The sequence below is a fragment of the Marmota flaviventris genome, chromosome 12 (genome assembly GCF_047511675.1).
Source record: "Marmota flaviventris isolate mMarFla1 chromosome 12, mMarFla1.hap1, whole genome shotgun sequence".
NCBI lineage: Eukaryota > Metazoa > Chordata > Mammalia > Rodentia > Sciuridae > Marmota > Marmota flaviventris.
In genome coordinates, this window is record NC_092509.1 from 28,852,591 (window position 1) to 28,868,568 (window position 15,978).

General features: G+C 38.7%; 1 protein-coding gene across 1 annotated transcript in view; it reads right to left on the reverse strand.

Annotated features, from left to right (window-relative positions):
- Positions 1 to 2,247: 2,247 nt before the first annotated feature.
- Gad2 (glutamate decarboxylase 2) overlaps positions 2,248 to 15,978 on the reverse strand; it is a 77,791-nt gene continuing 64,060 nt past the window's right edge. The window contains exons 13-16 of the mRNA XM_027953098.2: positions 15,228 to 15,377; positions 9,876 to 9,983; positions 9,282 to 9,371; positions 2,248 to 2,421 (exon numbers count right to left, since the gene is read on the reverse strand). Coding sequence (XP_027808899.1) covers positions 2,248 to 2,421; positions 9,282 to 9,371; positions 9,876 to 9,983; positions 15,228 to 15,377 — 522 coding nt within the window. The remainder of the gene's footprint in view (positions 2,422 to 9,281; positions 9,372 to 9,875; positions 9,984 to 15,227; positions 15,378 to 15,978) is intronic.

Genomic DNA, 15,978 nt, shown 5'->3' on the forward strand with positions numbered 1-15,978 from the left:
TTTCCCAGCAAATCTGAGGAAAGAACTAGAAGGACCTAGAAAGGGCAGAGGTGGGAGAGAGAAGAAACCCTATTGGTAAAAATTATTTGGTTGGAACTTCATACACAGGTACAAATTCTCCTTTTAAATTCCACCATGCCATCAAGCTACAAACAGGTTCTGCTATAGGATCTGTCCTCCAGGTGCTAAGCATCCTGGGGAGAGAGAGATTGGTCCAACAGGGTTCAGAACCCCATCATCTTCTCCAAGTAAAACAGCGGGTTTGATAGATTAGAGTCTCTGCCTCTGAAATGAGACCTTTGGGCCTGAAGCTCAAGATGGATGGTCAATGTTGTGCGTATTCTCAGGAGTCAATTCTAGAAAGGAGAGGGATGCTTGCCCATTAGAGAAAGTCTACAATGTAGATAAAGTTATTTTTTTTTCTAGATGCCATAGGGAATCCATTTGCTTTCTAGACAGAAAAGCCCAAAGCCATATCAAGTCTGAATGTTATATACCACCTAGGAGAAATAAGGTGGGGGAAAACTCATGAAGATTTTAGATGGCTACATCCTGGTTACATTATGGGGTATTTCTATGTGTGAAAGGACAGAGCCCTCTTTCTTCTGTACCAGTAGTAGCCTTTCTGACTATTGAACTTCCCAGTCTATACAGAAAGGAAGAATGTGGCTAGATTTGTATCTGCACTCTGGATAGCTGAGGCTGCAGTTCTCTTACCAGCTCTTGGAATCAGACATTCTGTGGCCCCATAAATATCTATGGGAGCTTTGCTAGTCTCTCTATCAGGTTTGCAGAGGAAGATAGATCTTTTTTTAAAAAATATTGTTCAAATTTTAATACTTTCTGCATATTCTGGTTACTTTGGCTTTTGATGGGGACATATGATAAAAAGGTCTTCATATATCTCAAAATCTAAGGTGAAGAGCTTATTTCGTGAAAGAAAAAGAACCACTCATTGGAATATTAATTCATTATTTAGGATCTAAGTGAGAGAGAGAGTCTAGCAGGAGAAATTTTTGTATACAGGAATGGGTAGGGGATGGGGATAAGTAATTACCCAGGAGGTAAATGACTCCTTCCAGGGATGGTAGCAATATGGCATCCAGGATGATGTCATTGTTGTCCCACAGGGCTCTCTTCTCCCAAGGCTGAATTTAACATTATGGGCTCACCACATTCTGGGAAAGTGTTTCATTCCCTTTTGCTCAGGCTGATTAGGTTTTATTTTTATTTTTTCTAATTAATCCAAATGACCTCATAAAAGAATACTGTTTGGGAAGATGCCTCAAAAATCAGCATCAACCTTCTGTCCAAAACAGGTCCAACTAAATATTAGAATAGAGATGCCTACCCTAATTTAATCTCAGATGAAACTTAACTTGTCATGCTTACAGGGTGGGTCTGCTAAAGGAAAACTGGGTGAGACATTTAAATGGGAATAGAATCTTAATTGCTGATCTGATCAATCAGCTTTATAAAATTGCAACATTCTTTTTTGTTGACTTTGAAATACTAACTTTAGAGATGTGATAAGCCATAACATGTTCTGAATAAGGTCTTATACCCTTTAAGAATTTTGTGGGCCTATGTGTTAAAATAACCTTGCTAAGTGTTTTATTGTGCCTTCATTAAAAGAAAGAGAGAAAAAAAAAATCTGGCTTAGGTTGCATGTCTGCCCCTGCAGTTTGTATAACCCATATAAAATAAAAATCTATATGTTACAAAATAGGATTTCTTTTTAATATATATATTTTCCTTTGTAAAATTATATGTATTTAAATACATTTGAAATGTTGCTATAGGTAAATTAGAAATTTTTTTTCTAATACTATGAAAAAGGCAAGAGTTTTTATTGTCAACATACAGTTTATATTTACTTTATCCTTTTTACTGCACCCCCAAAGAACCTTTTAGGATTCAGGGGCAATTTGGCACTATTCAATCCTACTACTCTGACATGAAAATAAAGTTTGATTTGCACACTATATTAAAAGTAAGGGAAGTATTTATAACAATTTTAAGCTTTTCCTTATTGATTAGAACACAGCCGTTTGTCACTAATTATTAGAGAGGTATACTGAACTTAAGAAAGGGTTTTTAAAAGGAGCAATTTTTAAACTGTACTCTACTCTGACACCACAATATAGAAATAGATTTACTTTGGAACAAACTACAAATACATTTACACCGTTTGTGACAACTTAATTGTCTACTTAGAGAATTGAAACAGCTTAGTGAGTTAAGTTATTATAAATCTTGCCCAAGGCGTTCTATTTCTTCAATCAGGAAGTCAATGTCTTGGTGAGTTGCTGCAGGATTTGAGATGACCATGCGGAAGAAATTGACTTTGTCTCCCAAGGGTTGGTAGCTGACCATAGTGGTCCCATACTCCATCATTCTGGCTTTGATCACTGGAGCCACCTGTGGGAGAGACCATATCAGCATGGTGGTTCTTTCCTCTGGGGACAATCCTTTTGCCAAGGAACCCACTAGCAAGAAGCATTTTTATTCTTTAACTCAACAGAACATATTCGTTCTCTCTTGAAGGAATTGCCTCCAAGTTTTCATGGGATCAGAGCACCTGAACAGTTTAATCCACTCAAGATCCTGAAGCCGATAGGAATAATAATAGTAGGTTCTCAGGCACTTGCTACCTTAGTCTTGACTTTCTAGTTAGTGTGTTGGGAGAATGAGAAGGATCTAGTTTGGATCCCAAGGTTGAGTGGTTCAGCAATGTAGAGGAGGTTCCCTGAGCCACTCCCCAGCCAGAAAATATAAAATCATTGGAAATAAAACATAATTCAGAGAACTGTTACCAAGAGGTAAGCCTCAGTATCTAGTGATGTATGAAAATAACAGACTTGGCAACTCTCTTGAGACCTTAAACTTTTCTAGTTTCTTTTTACTTTCTTTTGGCATTGCCTCCATTTGTAAGATACTTTGAAAGGTAGCCATTAATAGCATGAAGAACTGGCTGGGGTAGAAAACTGAACCCGTAAGGATTTTAAGACAGGAGCATATCCCAGGCCAAGATTTTACAGGATTTCTGCCAGGCTGCTCCTAACAGCCTTAGTTCTCTGTGGGTTATAAAATGAAATTATGCTCTTTAGCTTGGCACAAAGACCTTTGTCATCCAGCTCTGAGGGATGATCATCTTCCTCTGCTCACCAAAATGAATCTTCAAGTCTGACAAGACTAATTTTTACAAATATCCCTTGGATGTACCACCCATATTTTCGTCTTTCCATACTGTCATCCATCTAACTATATCACGCTTATTCACTTTGCTTAGAATCCCTTTCTCTTTCAGGTCACATCCTGCATAGGCTGCAGGACTCTGCCATGATCCTACAACAGCTATAAAGCCTTTCCTATCTTCTCTAGTCCATTAGTATCTTTCTTCTAGGTTGTAATTACATGATTCCTACCCAGAGATTCCAACTACATGCTAATTTTCTATTGACCTGCTACTGATGAGCAAATACATTTTCCCTCTCTACCTCATCTGTAAACTCCTGGAGGGCAGGTGCAGTATCTTTTGCTTTTTAGTACAATGCTGGGTACATGTTGAGGGCTTTCTCAGTTTTAATTGACTATAAAGAGTAGCAATAATAGCAACAGCTATCTAGGAAGACACATACATTTAAGGTGATTCCAATTGGATGTATGATATGTCCACATATATTTACTGTTGGAATTTGTAAATATAATGTCTGATCTTTTAAGTTCATTGCTGCAAATATATAACCAGGAATAGTAGAAGTCAAAGAAGGCTTAGTCTTATTTGAGATATACATGATTAGAAACTCAGCTGAAAATGGTAACCATATCTTATATCACACTGGGCTTCACTTTCAACAAAAGTTAGATTCAAATGGAATGCCCTTGAGAGTCAACTTATAAGTAATCATCGCTTCACAACAATGCTTTTCATCTTCAATGTACTCAATGAACAAAGCCAACAAGGTTTCCATGAGGTTCAACTATGCATTGGTTACCAAAGAAAGACAAGGGAGACAGGCAGAATTCACTCTCATCTTCACACCACATTCTGAAAACAGTTTCCTCATCTAAAAATAAATGTGGATAATGATTCCAGCACTAATATTTTCTGACTCTAGATTAAAGAGTTCTTACATCCCTTCCTGCCTCTTCCTTGTTCCATGGAGATGATATAAAGAAGAAATCTTCTGTTGGATGAATCCTTTCACCTAAAGGGTTAAGGATGTACACAGAGCACTGGGCTCATCCCAAGGAATAAATATTTTTTAAAAAATTTAAATATCTTAAGTCTGGAATTAAGTTCTGAAAGTAGATCTACTAGAATATTCTAGCATAAGGACATGAAATTTGTCACTTTGTGCTGGGGGCATCACAAGTCACTGTGTTCCTGGGAAGAAAAATCTTAAATTAGAAAAGGAATTCTAAATCCACATGGCTACAGAAATTCAAGGGAAAAAGGTCACATAACCATCTCTCAGTTTTATTTGTACAAGTTATACTTGATCTTTAGTATTGGTAAAACAATGATAATGCTTGACTAAAGCAACTTGAACTCTCAATTCATTTTCATGGGCAACCCAAGCAAAAACACATAAGAATAGCAGTGGTTACTAAGGACAATAATCTTTAACCTCTCAGATGAATGTAAATCAAAGGTCAAAAGAATAATGCAACAGATTTTGGCATAAAGTGAAATTGAATCCCCTCAATTCCTGAAGCAAGCTGAGTTGGCAGGAATCACAGCTATTTGAAAACATAACTTTTTATGTTTTTAAAAAAAAAAACATAACTTTTTTTTTTGGTTGTTTACAGAAAATACTGATGAACTCATTTTGGTTGTTTCCAGAAAATACTGATGAACTCAAATTAGCTGGAACATGGAATATCTACCTCATTGCATATTTACTAATTGCAAGTTAAAAAGGAAAATAAGAGTCCTGTGGTTCTGATAGAGATTTTTCTTTTATATCTCATTTTGAAAGTCAGATTCTTTATTTTCTGAAAAAAGAAAGTGAATTGGGAAAGACAAGGGGCTATAGTTTGAAGAATTCACTAAAGACCTAATCTATAAGATTTGGGGGGCTTTAAAAAGAGATATAGGGTGCTTTTCTCTCCATTGTGCCATTAACTTTTTCAATCCTTTAGCAAACAGTAGACAGGGAATGTCTTTTCCTAAGAGGGGGCATCTTCACTATGAAACAGAAGCTATTTCAAGCTATCAAATATATTTTTCACTATGTGTTAGAAGGCCCTTTGGTTTTTAAATCTTAGAAACCTAAGAAATTTTTGAAAAATGAGAAAGCAAAATAGTTATGTTCTGAAATGTTAAAATCTCATCAATTAGATCTCCCATTACACTTACATTGAGTTATCTTAAATATGAGGCCAGATTACATCCTTAACAATTTATTATTAGATCCATAGTTGGTTTTTAAAAGCTGACAATTAGTTTAGAACTATAAAAGCTGAAAGAAGAGGTGCACATAAGGATCAAGAAAAATTACAATTAAAAAAATAAGGGGCTGGGCCTAGTGGCACATGCCTGTAATCCCAGAGACTCTGGAGGCTTAGACAGGATATTGCAAATCAAGACCAGCCTCGGCAGTTCTGCGAGGCCCTAAGCAATTTAGAGAGACCCTGTCTCAAAATTAAAAAAAAAAAAAAAGATTGGGGATATAGTTCAGTGATAAAGTGATCCTGGGTTCAATTCACAGTTAAAAAAAAAAGGCGGGGGGTGGGGGGGCGCTTGGGAGTATGACTTAGTGGTAAAACATTTGCCTAGCATTGCAAAGTACTGGATTCAATCCCTAGTATCAACAACAAAACAAAACAAAGAATAGAAGAACCAGAATTTGAAAGTGTAGTTCAGTGGTAAAGACTTCCTTAGCCTACTTGAGGCCCTGAGTTCCATCCCTGGTATCTCATGGGATGGAAAATTAAAAGGAAAATTAAAAATAGACCAACTTTTGGGTTGTAGCTCAGTGGTTGAACACTTGCCTTGCATGCACTGGGTTTGATCCTCAGCACCACATGAAAAATAAATAAATAAAGATATTTAAAAAAAATAGACCAGATTTTTCATTCTTTTTAAATAAACATTTGCCTGGAGTCTACTTGATGCTCCTTCCCTGTGTCTAAGGTGTGTGTTTGGGAACTCGTCCTGTAGGGCCCCAAGCATTCTTGATCTACTCTGCTTGGGTATACGCCACTTGTACCCTCCTGGGCAGCAGGAAACACCCTAACCATGCTCATCTTTACCTCCTCATGAGGATGTGACAATCTGTGATAGTAAGAACTACTTGTCATCTAGCTATCTGTCCCCAAGTCTGTGCATTCTGGGAAAAGGCCTATGATCCACTATTAGGTTTCCTAAATGCTGTTCCCCTTCTTTATTATGGAATGTGCAAAAGGTGCTTGCTATAGTCTGAACGTGTCCCCTCAAATTCATATGTTGAAATCTTAACCTCCAAAGTGATGGGATTAGGAGGTGGGGTCTTTGGAAGCCTCTGCCTTCATGAATGGGAAATACCTTATAAATGTGACCCCAGAGAACTCCTCTGCCCACTTTCTGCCATGTGAGGACACAAATCAGAAAAGGGATGTCTATGAACCAGAAAGTGGGCCTTCAGCTCGTACAGAATCCACCAGCATCTTGATCTGGGACTTCCCAGCTTCCAGAACTGTGAGAAGTAAATTTCTGTTGTTTATACACCACCCAGTCTATCATAATCCAAAAAGCCTACCTACAATGGGGCTTTACTCAGCAAATGACTTTTAGTGTTTTTCATGCTGAAGCCTCATATCAGGCATTTAGACACAAAGAGTACTTTCTGTACTTGGCCTTGTGTTGCCTGGAATTGAACTTTGTTCTCTTGTTTCCCACATGCTATACAGAAGACTCCATGTTTCCTCCCATTTGGGATCTATGACAGCTCTAGAAGAAATAAGAGAATGTTTCTTGTCTGCTCTATCTATGACAGCCACAAGCCACAGTTGGGCACTTGTGGCCAGTATGTCTGAAGAGCCAAACTTCTGGTTGAATTTAATTTTAACTAATTTAAATTTAAATGTAAATAGATGCACATGTGGGTATTACTATTATACTAGACATTATGGATTATTTCACCTCAGCTCTCTCCTAAGTGTGTGAGATTTGACTGGTTCCTATACATTATAATTTAAGGGTTTTATACTTATTAAGGAAGTTTTCTGAAACTCAGAAACATTATCCAAAAAGATGGACAAAAGCTAACCTCCATATTTCATGTGATTCTATTTTCATTTCCAAATTGGAATTCTCTGTATTATAGTCATGAAAATTGAGTCACAGCTGAGAGAAAAATCAGAATTCATTTTGCCATCCTCAGAGACTTTCAGATTTGAATGATTAATAGTATAAACACAGTCTACTAATACAGATTGTAATCACCGTCTTCAGGAAGTAATTTCCATTCCTATCACAGATTACATGATAAGCTCAAGTCCGAGAGTCATTTGAAGGGTTGTATTTAAAGGCAGAAGCCTCACTAATTGGACTTTTTCTCAGAAAATGAAGAAAAAGAACTTTGGGGTCTGTATTCCTATCTTGCCCCTCCCTCAGCCCAGTGCTAATGAACTGAATGAACAAATGATATCAGCTGAAACCCTCTGTGGAATCTCTATGTGGTTAGTGGGTTTATTAAAGAAACAAAGGGCAACAAGAACAGAAAAGTCTAAATTTTTAATTAACTTCTAACTAACGAGCTTGTTAAAGAAAATTAGTCATTATTAAGATACTTTATAATATGGAGAAGCAACACCATAAAACTCTAGGCTTTTCTCTCACATGACTGTCAAACCCAGTTGCTTTTGTTTGTGAGTTTTAACCTGTGGCTATTGTCTAGTCTAATGTGACCTCTCTATCCCTCCCTCCCGCCTCTTGGGCTTGATTTCTTGGGATGAATCAATTCAATACAACTGCAGCCTCTGCCACCTAGATACATGTCCCAGGGATCCAGGCTCTATGTGCTTACTTCCATGTTCCTTGGGTTAGTGATTCTCAGCCTGGCTGCACACGGAATCAACTGAAGAACTTCTAGAACCACTCCCAGCACCATCCAAGAGTAACTGGGTTAAATTCCCAGGGTAAGATTTGGTCATCCTGGATGTAAAGCTTCTGGATGATTCTAACACTGGGGTTAGAAACCACTACTCTAAAGGCTGAAGACCTCAGCAGCATGTAAATTTCTTCCCCATAAGGAGTTTGATTCTGGGTCCCTTAAGGACAGATGTTTTAAGCTTTTCAGAGGCCTTTACGATTATAAAAAATTCCATTCTTTACATCTTTCTTTACATTTCTAAACAAAGTGTTCTGAAAGGTCAATGAGTTGGTGCAGCTCCTTAGAAGTGGGGGAGCAGGCCTGTCTAGCTCCTGGAAGTGACTGGAGGGGTTCCTTCTTCTATGGTAAATGAAGAAACCCCAAAACTAACAGATGCTCGGAGATGCAAATACATATGCTCATCCCTAGTTCCTATTTTTACAGAGCCACGGGAGATGGGTCCTGCATTCGTCTCCCCAGATGAGCATCGTAAACCATATTTGCCCAGTGTGTAAATGCTGGGGAAAGGTTCGAAAAATAATTAAAGATAAAAGGCAGCTTACTGACCAGAGTAGAATCTGAAGTTCAAGCTTCAGGCTCTAGAGTCAGACTGTCTTTATGATTTTGGGAAACTTGCTTTTTCTCTCTGTTCTTCAGTTTCTCCATCAGTAAAATGGGTGACAGCAGTACTTCCCCATATCAACCCACACCAGTCTGCTATGAGACTTTAAGTGACTTAATGCCCAAATCAGGTTTGCCTGGGACTAATACATACACTAAATAGTGGCTGTTATTTTATTTCTGATTATTATTATTTTCTGGGACAGGCTTAACCTTGGCATCTCCAGAGGGTCAGCAGCAGCTCTGATTTTTAAAGATTCTGGCACCTGAAGTCTCTTTTGTGCTCATAACTGAGTACCAGTTTTGCTTGGAAAAATCAATGAACATCAACAAAGGTTCTTGCTGCTTTCTGAATGCCAGTAAATATTATCACCCAATCGCTTATTTTAGGACATCTGAAACTCTCTTAAAAAACAAGAAACAGATTTGTGAACAGTCTAGATATATTGGCTCTCTGGGAGCCACAGAATGGGGGGAGATCCTTGCACTAAGGTTGGATTTCTCATAAAGACACACATATGTCATAAGGGCATATGACAGGGCCAATATGCATACATATCAAAGCAACTCAGCACTTACCTTTGAGAGGCGACTCATTCTCTCTTCATTGTCTTCCAGAGTGCGCAAACTGGGAGGTATATACCAGAAGCAGACATTTGTGTGCTGAGGCTACAAAGAGGAGAGTAAAATTCATACGTGGCCCAAACTGGCCATTTTGAAAATTCCACAGGCGGGCTGGGGATGTGGCTCAAGCAGTAGTGCGCTCGCCTGGCAAGCACGGGGCTCTGGGTTCGATCCTCAGCACCACATAAAAATAAAATAAAGATGTTGTGTCCGCCAAAAACTAAAAAATATTAAAAAGTCCTCTCTTTCTCTCTCAAAAAAAAAAAAAGTTTCCACAGGCATTTCAAATCTGCTTACCTGTCAGCTTCAGAGTACAATTCCTACTTTTAAATCAGCAGTGGTCTTTGGAGTGCCTCACTTTCACATTACATCAGGTTATTTGTGAGTCTGATCTTTATACCAGCCCAGAAGAGCTACTCTGTCATCCCCTACTTCCCCTTTGTAATGATCCCACTTAGCTGGACAGCACGTTATGTATATCAGAAAATATTAGTGATAAGGATTGGAATCCACCAAACTTTGGGGGATTGTGGAACTCTGAATACATACCTTTCCATCAAACACCATTTCATATCCTTCTCGGTTTTTTATGATATTGTATAAATACTCTGCCAGCTCCAAACACTTATCAATGTGTGCTTCAAATCCAGTAGTCCCCTAAGGATGACAAGAACAAAGCCCATTAGGCAGGCTGAGGATGTCAGTACAGCTTTTAAGCAGAGATGTGGGACAGAAGTGAGCCCTCTGGAAACTGATGGTGATTCTCAGGGCTGTTCTGGTAACTTTCTTTACACAAAACTATTTCTAGAGGCTTTTTTTTTTCAATTATTTCCCTTTTAATGCGGTCCCCATCAGGTGTTTTTGTTCCCTTTCATTAGTGTTCTCCACAGCTGACTCCTTTTCTTCCTAAGCCTCCATTCCCCAGGCAATTATTTTGATTACTCGAGGGGAAAATTTGCCTTGCAGTTCATAGAAGTAATCATGGAAGCCATTAATAACAGAAGGGCTGGGCTGGTTCCTTCCTGCAGATAAGAAGCATCATCAGACCCCCACCCCCACGCCACCCGCCACCAGGATGCCTGCTGAGGCCCCACCACCACCATGTAAATTTTCTATTCCCAGACCCCATATTTGATCACTAATGTACCCTCATTATAGAACAAATGGGGTAGGCACTCACTGAATGTAAGTTGAACAAATGAATGAATGAATCTTAGGGTGCATGCAGATGCTTTGTGAGCCTGTCATTCTGCCAAGCTCCTTAGAGAGCTCCTTTGTTGGTGGATAAATGACTTGCATGTCTGCGGTGAGTGAATAGTGATTGATACAGAGGTCTTTTCGTTTTCAGCTCTGGAAGCCTTGGATCTGGACTTATGTAAGACAACATGAGCGCCTAGGATAGAGGTGGTTTGATGTCAGGACACACGAGGGAATTACTTTTCAAAATGCTTCTCCTCTGATCTCCTTCAGCATTTCCTAAATGCTAACAGAAAGCTTAGAAAACCAGCTAGTGCTCATCCTGGGAGCATTTAGAACTGGCCTATCAGGAATTAAGCCAACATGGAACTCCAGGGAGTAATTGTAATGGAGATAAGATGGACTGACTTTCCTGTTCACATGTGGTCTCCTAAAATGGGGACCCAGCATAGCCCTGGGTTGCAAAATCCAAAGCATATTTAAGAACAAACTTCACTGAAGGAATCTAATGGTTTCAGTAATCTTTGAAGATTGCTCTCCCAACCTGATTGGCTAAAGATATCTGTCTGTTCTGATGACCTCTAAGAAGGGCTTAGACTGATACCCAAATACTCAGGTCAGCACCTGTACCGTGAGCTCCATAGGCCTGTGGGTACTAATGAAATTAGATTGGTTTAGCTTAGCCTGACAGCTTGGGTCCACTTGGAATGAACTCTGACTCTGTAGGAACTTACAGAAAGAGTGGCCTAAGTACCAAGGTCCGATTTCTCCTAAAGACATGCATATGTCATTAAATGACACTTTTGAAATAGCTACAGAATCTCTTGCTGCCATTTCCATTTTGCAGCTGCCACCCTAGTTCAGGCCCTATTGCTTTTTGTCCTAGCTCCCTAACCACCCTTCAGTCAATTTGGACTCTCTACTACTCTCAGAATATGCACTTGAAGTCCATATTTGCCCTTCTTGGAGTATTCTCTCAGCTCTTTTGCTTGAAATTCTATTTATTCTATCTATTCTGTTCAAATCCCAACTCAGAGGTTATCTCTTGAAATAGCTTTCTTTGTTCTCAAACTAGGAAGGAGCTCTCCATTCTTTAAGTCCTTTATTTGTGTTTCTTTTATGACCAGTTGTATTGTGTTTTATATGAAGATATCTCTGCACTAATCTGATCCTGCCTGGAAAATAATAACCTCCTTATCTCATCTCGTACAGCCCCAGGCATGAAAACAGATACTCAATAGCTACTTATTAAAATTAATTAACATTTTATTAGAGATAAAGTGAAATTTCAGTTACTTGGCAAAGAATGCCAGACAATAATCTCCCTTTAAATAATTTTCCCTCAGCCATTTGCCAGTCCCTTTGTTATCCACATTTTCAATTAGAGAGTGATCATGAGAAACCGTAAGGAAACCTGCCAATTTGCATAATCACATACAAACTGCCCTCTGCAGTTACATATTAAGTCATCCTTGCATACATAAGAAAAATGGGGGGGGGTAAATTTTTCGGTAGGTTTATTTATTTATGTATGTATTTATTTATGCCTGCCACCAAGTGTTAACCACTGAGGAAAATAATCATAAGGCCTAGGATTCTGTAATAAAATGCAGATGAAATAAAAACCCTACTCAATAGAAGAGGTTTACGTGGATTTTTATCATGGTGAACACTTCCTTGACATTCCACATCAGGAGGCTCATTTTTTTTTTTTTGCATAAATTTACTGATGAACTTATCTTGGACTTAATTTGAGGGCTGTCATCAGTGCACTTAGCTTTCTTGATCATGAACAGATTAGTTTGAAGAAGAGTAGTTTTTTTTTTTAACTTAGGTTACTATTTTTCATGCAGTTTATCTCATTAAAGAGAAGATGCAGATTAATTTGAGCATCATAGTCTTCAGGCACATCTAATAACAGAGGACTTAATACTGAATTAATACTCTACTCTTTCTCCTTCTCTGTATTCTTTTCCAGATCATTTCCTCATTCCTGTGGGAATACAAACTAGACCCTCAGAGCCAACTCTTCCATGGGTTTTCTTCCAGGGAGAAGACTGCTCCTTCCAAGGATGGCATGAGTAGGGAGCTTTTGATGGGATAATTATCCTGACTTCTGGTTTAGGGTGTAGGATTGAGCCTATTACTTTCATAATTTTTTATCACCTCATTTTGCAAAAAAAAAAAAAAAAAAATGCATCTTTTAGGTTGAAAATCAAATGCAAATTTTTGCCATTTAGATGTCTAGATATTTGAAGTTCTGCATAAGCAATTAAAAGCATCTGTACTCATACGAAAAGCAGCTTCTGTGATTTTTCTTTTTTTGCCCCATCTCTGGGGGGCCTTCATTTCTGCACTTTAAAAACTGACTCCCCTGCCTTCATTTCAGGCCTCACCTCCTCCTACTGTTTGACACACATCTGATGTCCTCCAAGTTATTTCTCTGAGAAACAACCAGCTGCCCCATGCTGGAGAGGAGGCTTCAGATGGAAAAGGAGCAGCAGGAACTGATGAACCGTGAGAAGAACAATTTTGTGTAAATATAGCTAATGATCATCTTAATACAAACACCACAGGAAAGACAGACAAAAAGGATGATGCTCAAAATAAGAAGGATCTTGCTCACTGCTTAGAGACCAAGTTTTCCTCAGCTTGCTCCCTGATATGTACAGTCATCATTCTGCTGTTCTTTCACTGAAATAAAAACCTGCTCATTTTGAAGCCGATTGAGAATACACCGACAATCTATACTCTTGATTTTTTTCCCCAGAGGAAAGCATTGTGTACAACAGAATGAGCCTCACGTTGGGTAGAAGAGACTAGTTACACATCCTCATCAGGTTCTCAACTTTCAAAAGGGGAAAGAAGTCCCTGCCCAGTGCAAGGGACTGGAACCTATTACATTACCTGTATCAGGCATCACGGAAAAGTGACTATATATGACTGCCCGATATTTAGGAATACTTGGGGAAATCTGTCTGTGGTAAATACTATAATAGAAATTTGCCTGAAGGGTATGTAGTCTAGTTATATCTGGTATCTACGAGTTATTTCTGTATTAAGAAAGACTGTGCCGGGTGCGGTAGTGCACACCTGTAATCCCAGCGGCTTGACTGAGTTCAAAGCCAGCCTCAGCATCTTAGGCCCTAAGCAACTCAGCGAGACCCTGGCTTTTTTTTAATTTTTAATTTTTTTTGGATACCAGGGATTGAATTCATGGGCACTTGACCACTGAGCCACATCCCCAGCCTGTTTTGTATTTTATTTAGAGACAGGGTCTCTCTGAGTTGTATAGTGCCTTGCTTTTACTGAGGCTGGCTTTGAACTTGCAATCCTCCTGCCTCAGCCTCCTAAGCCACTGGGATTACAGGTAAGCACCATGGCACTCAGCAAGACCCTGTCTCTAAATAAAATTAAGTGTAAAAAGGGCTGAGGATGTGGCTCAGAGGTTAAGTGCCCTTGGGTTCAATCCCCGGTACAAAAAAAAAAAAAAAAAAAAAAAAACTAACTTTCTACTTAAACTGCCTCTTTTGTCCAGAAGAGATTTAAAGAAGATTCTGTTAAATACTTGTGTTTTGCATTGTTTCTCTTCCAAGTCCCCTCCTTTTCTTGTCAGCCATCCCACTCCTCTCTGAACTGCTTTAAAGCATCTATGTTTACTAGGAAAATTTCCACAAACTACATGGCTCCTATCCCCATAAACTTTGCACAAGGAGCCAGGCCCTGGTTTTACGTTTGTTTACCTCACTCCTGCTGACCAAATTGTTTGCTGGTTCCTAAGAGACTAAATCTGTTACCTCTGTGTGCTGGCTATTGACAAAGCTTAGAGCCAGATACGTGGTCTCTTTGGCAAGCATGCAGGACCTCAGAGCATACCAGCTTCCTTTCATTTTCCCCTTTCTCATTTCCTTCATCAGATTTTCCTGGAATAGTCTTTTTAAAGTTGAATGTTTATACTATATAGACGGCTATGGCCATTGCCTGGAGATAAATGAAATCTGGTGGAAATCACTGATTTGTGACCTGTAAGGTGAGAATCTGGTCAAAATTAAAAGTGAAATCTTTGCCCTTTTCAGCCTGCTTTCGTTTACTACAAATCTATTCTCTTGGAAGGCAATAGTGAGGTCCAGCCAGTTCTGCACACCATTAGTTACAGAGTTTATCCTACAGGGAGAGGAGAGACCACTTACAGGTGAACTCTGAGCTAAACAGAACCCATACAGAGGAGGTAGTTAGGTACTTCTGGAGCTTTAAAAAGAGCCCTGTTATTAGAGGTTATGCTTTGAAATGTCAAAAACAAGTTATCCTGGTGGAACAACCCTTTTTTATTTTCCAAACATATACTTTCAGAATGCATTCTGATGATCCACCAGTGGGTACAAACCAAGAGTAGGTGATAAAATAAATCCAAGAAAAATGATGATGACAATAAGAAGAAACGTCTCTCAAAAATCAAGATGTTCTGCCATGTGTATCAAAATTGATTTGTTTTCTAGATGAGTGTGGGCATTAAAATAATTGGGCCGAAAAGGAAACAAGCAATGGGTTTGATTATACTCTTGCCTATGTAGAATGTTGTAGATATAGGATTAAAGAAACTCAATCTTGAGTGAGTGATTTTCAGTTTGATAATCAGTTCCTTAGCACAGATAAAGTCCCCCCCCCAACCTCTGGTTGACATTCAGCTGGTCTGTACCCACTCACCTTTGCTCTCCACATTAGCCATAATTTAAAAACATCAACATGGCGTCCACACTGCAAGGCCTTGTCTCCAGTGTCATAGGACAGGTCGTAGTGTTTATCTTGCTGGAAGAGGTAGGAGGCATGCATCTGGTTGCAACTCTGCATCAATCCCTAAAAGAAAAAAAGAGGAGGTTTAGGAAACGCTACTGATTATCCATTAGCTTTACACTGTGGTAGGAATTATTAAGAGAAAAGTAAACAAAAGGGATGTTGTATGTCTTGTGAAAAGAAAACAGTAATAATAAGAAAGAGAGAGATTAAGAAAAGATGGGGCTAACTTCTGAATAGGATTGTCCAGGCAGGCTACTGTCATAGGTTAACTCTGGGATAAATTGCTCAGGGTTGAACGTTACCAAAATTAGCAAGTATATACTTATATTTCTACTCTTCCTTTTAAGAGAAGGCATTTTTATAGAAAGAAAGGAAGGAAGGAAGGAAGGAAGGAAGGAAGGAAGGACAGTCAGTACAATGCTCATTCTTTGGGAAAACATTCTGATGTTCTGAATAATTAATTAGGATATTTTTGTAAATTATCCGATTCTGTAAAATACTGTTAGTGTGGTTTTTATAGCATTTCCATCTATATCTAGTTGAAGGATTTTATCATGTAGCTCAAGTTGTCTTTGAAAACCATAAGGTTTCATTGCTGTTATTGTATGTGCTAAAATCTCAAAAAGCAAAGATATTGCAATTCTGAGATGAATTTAAGCAA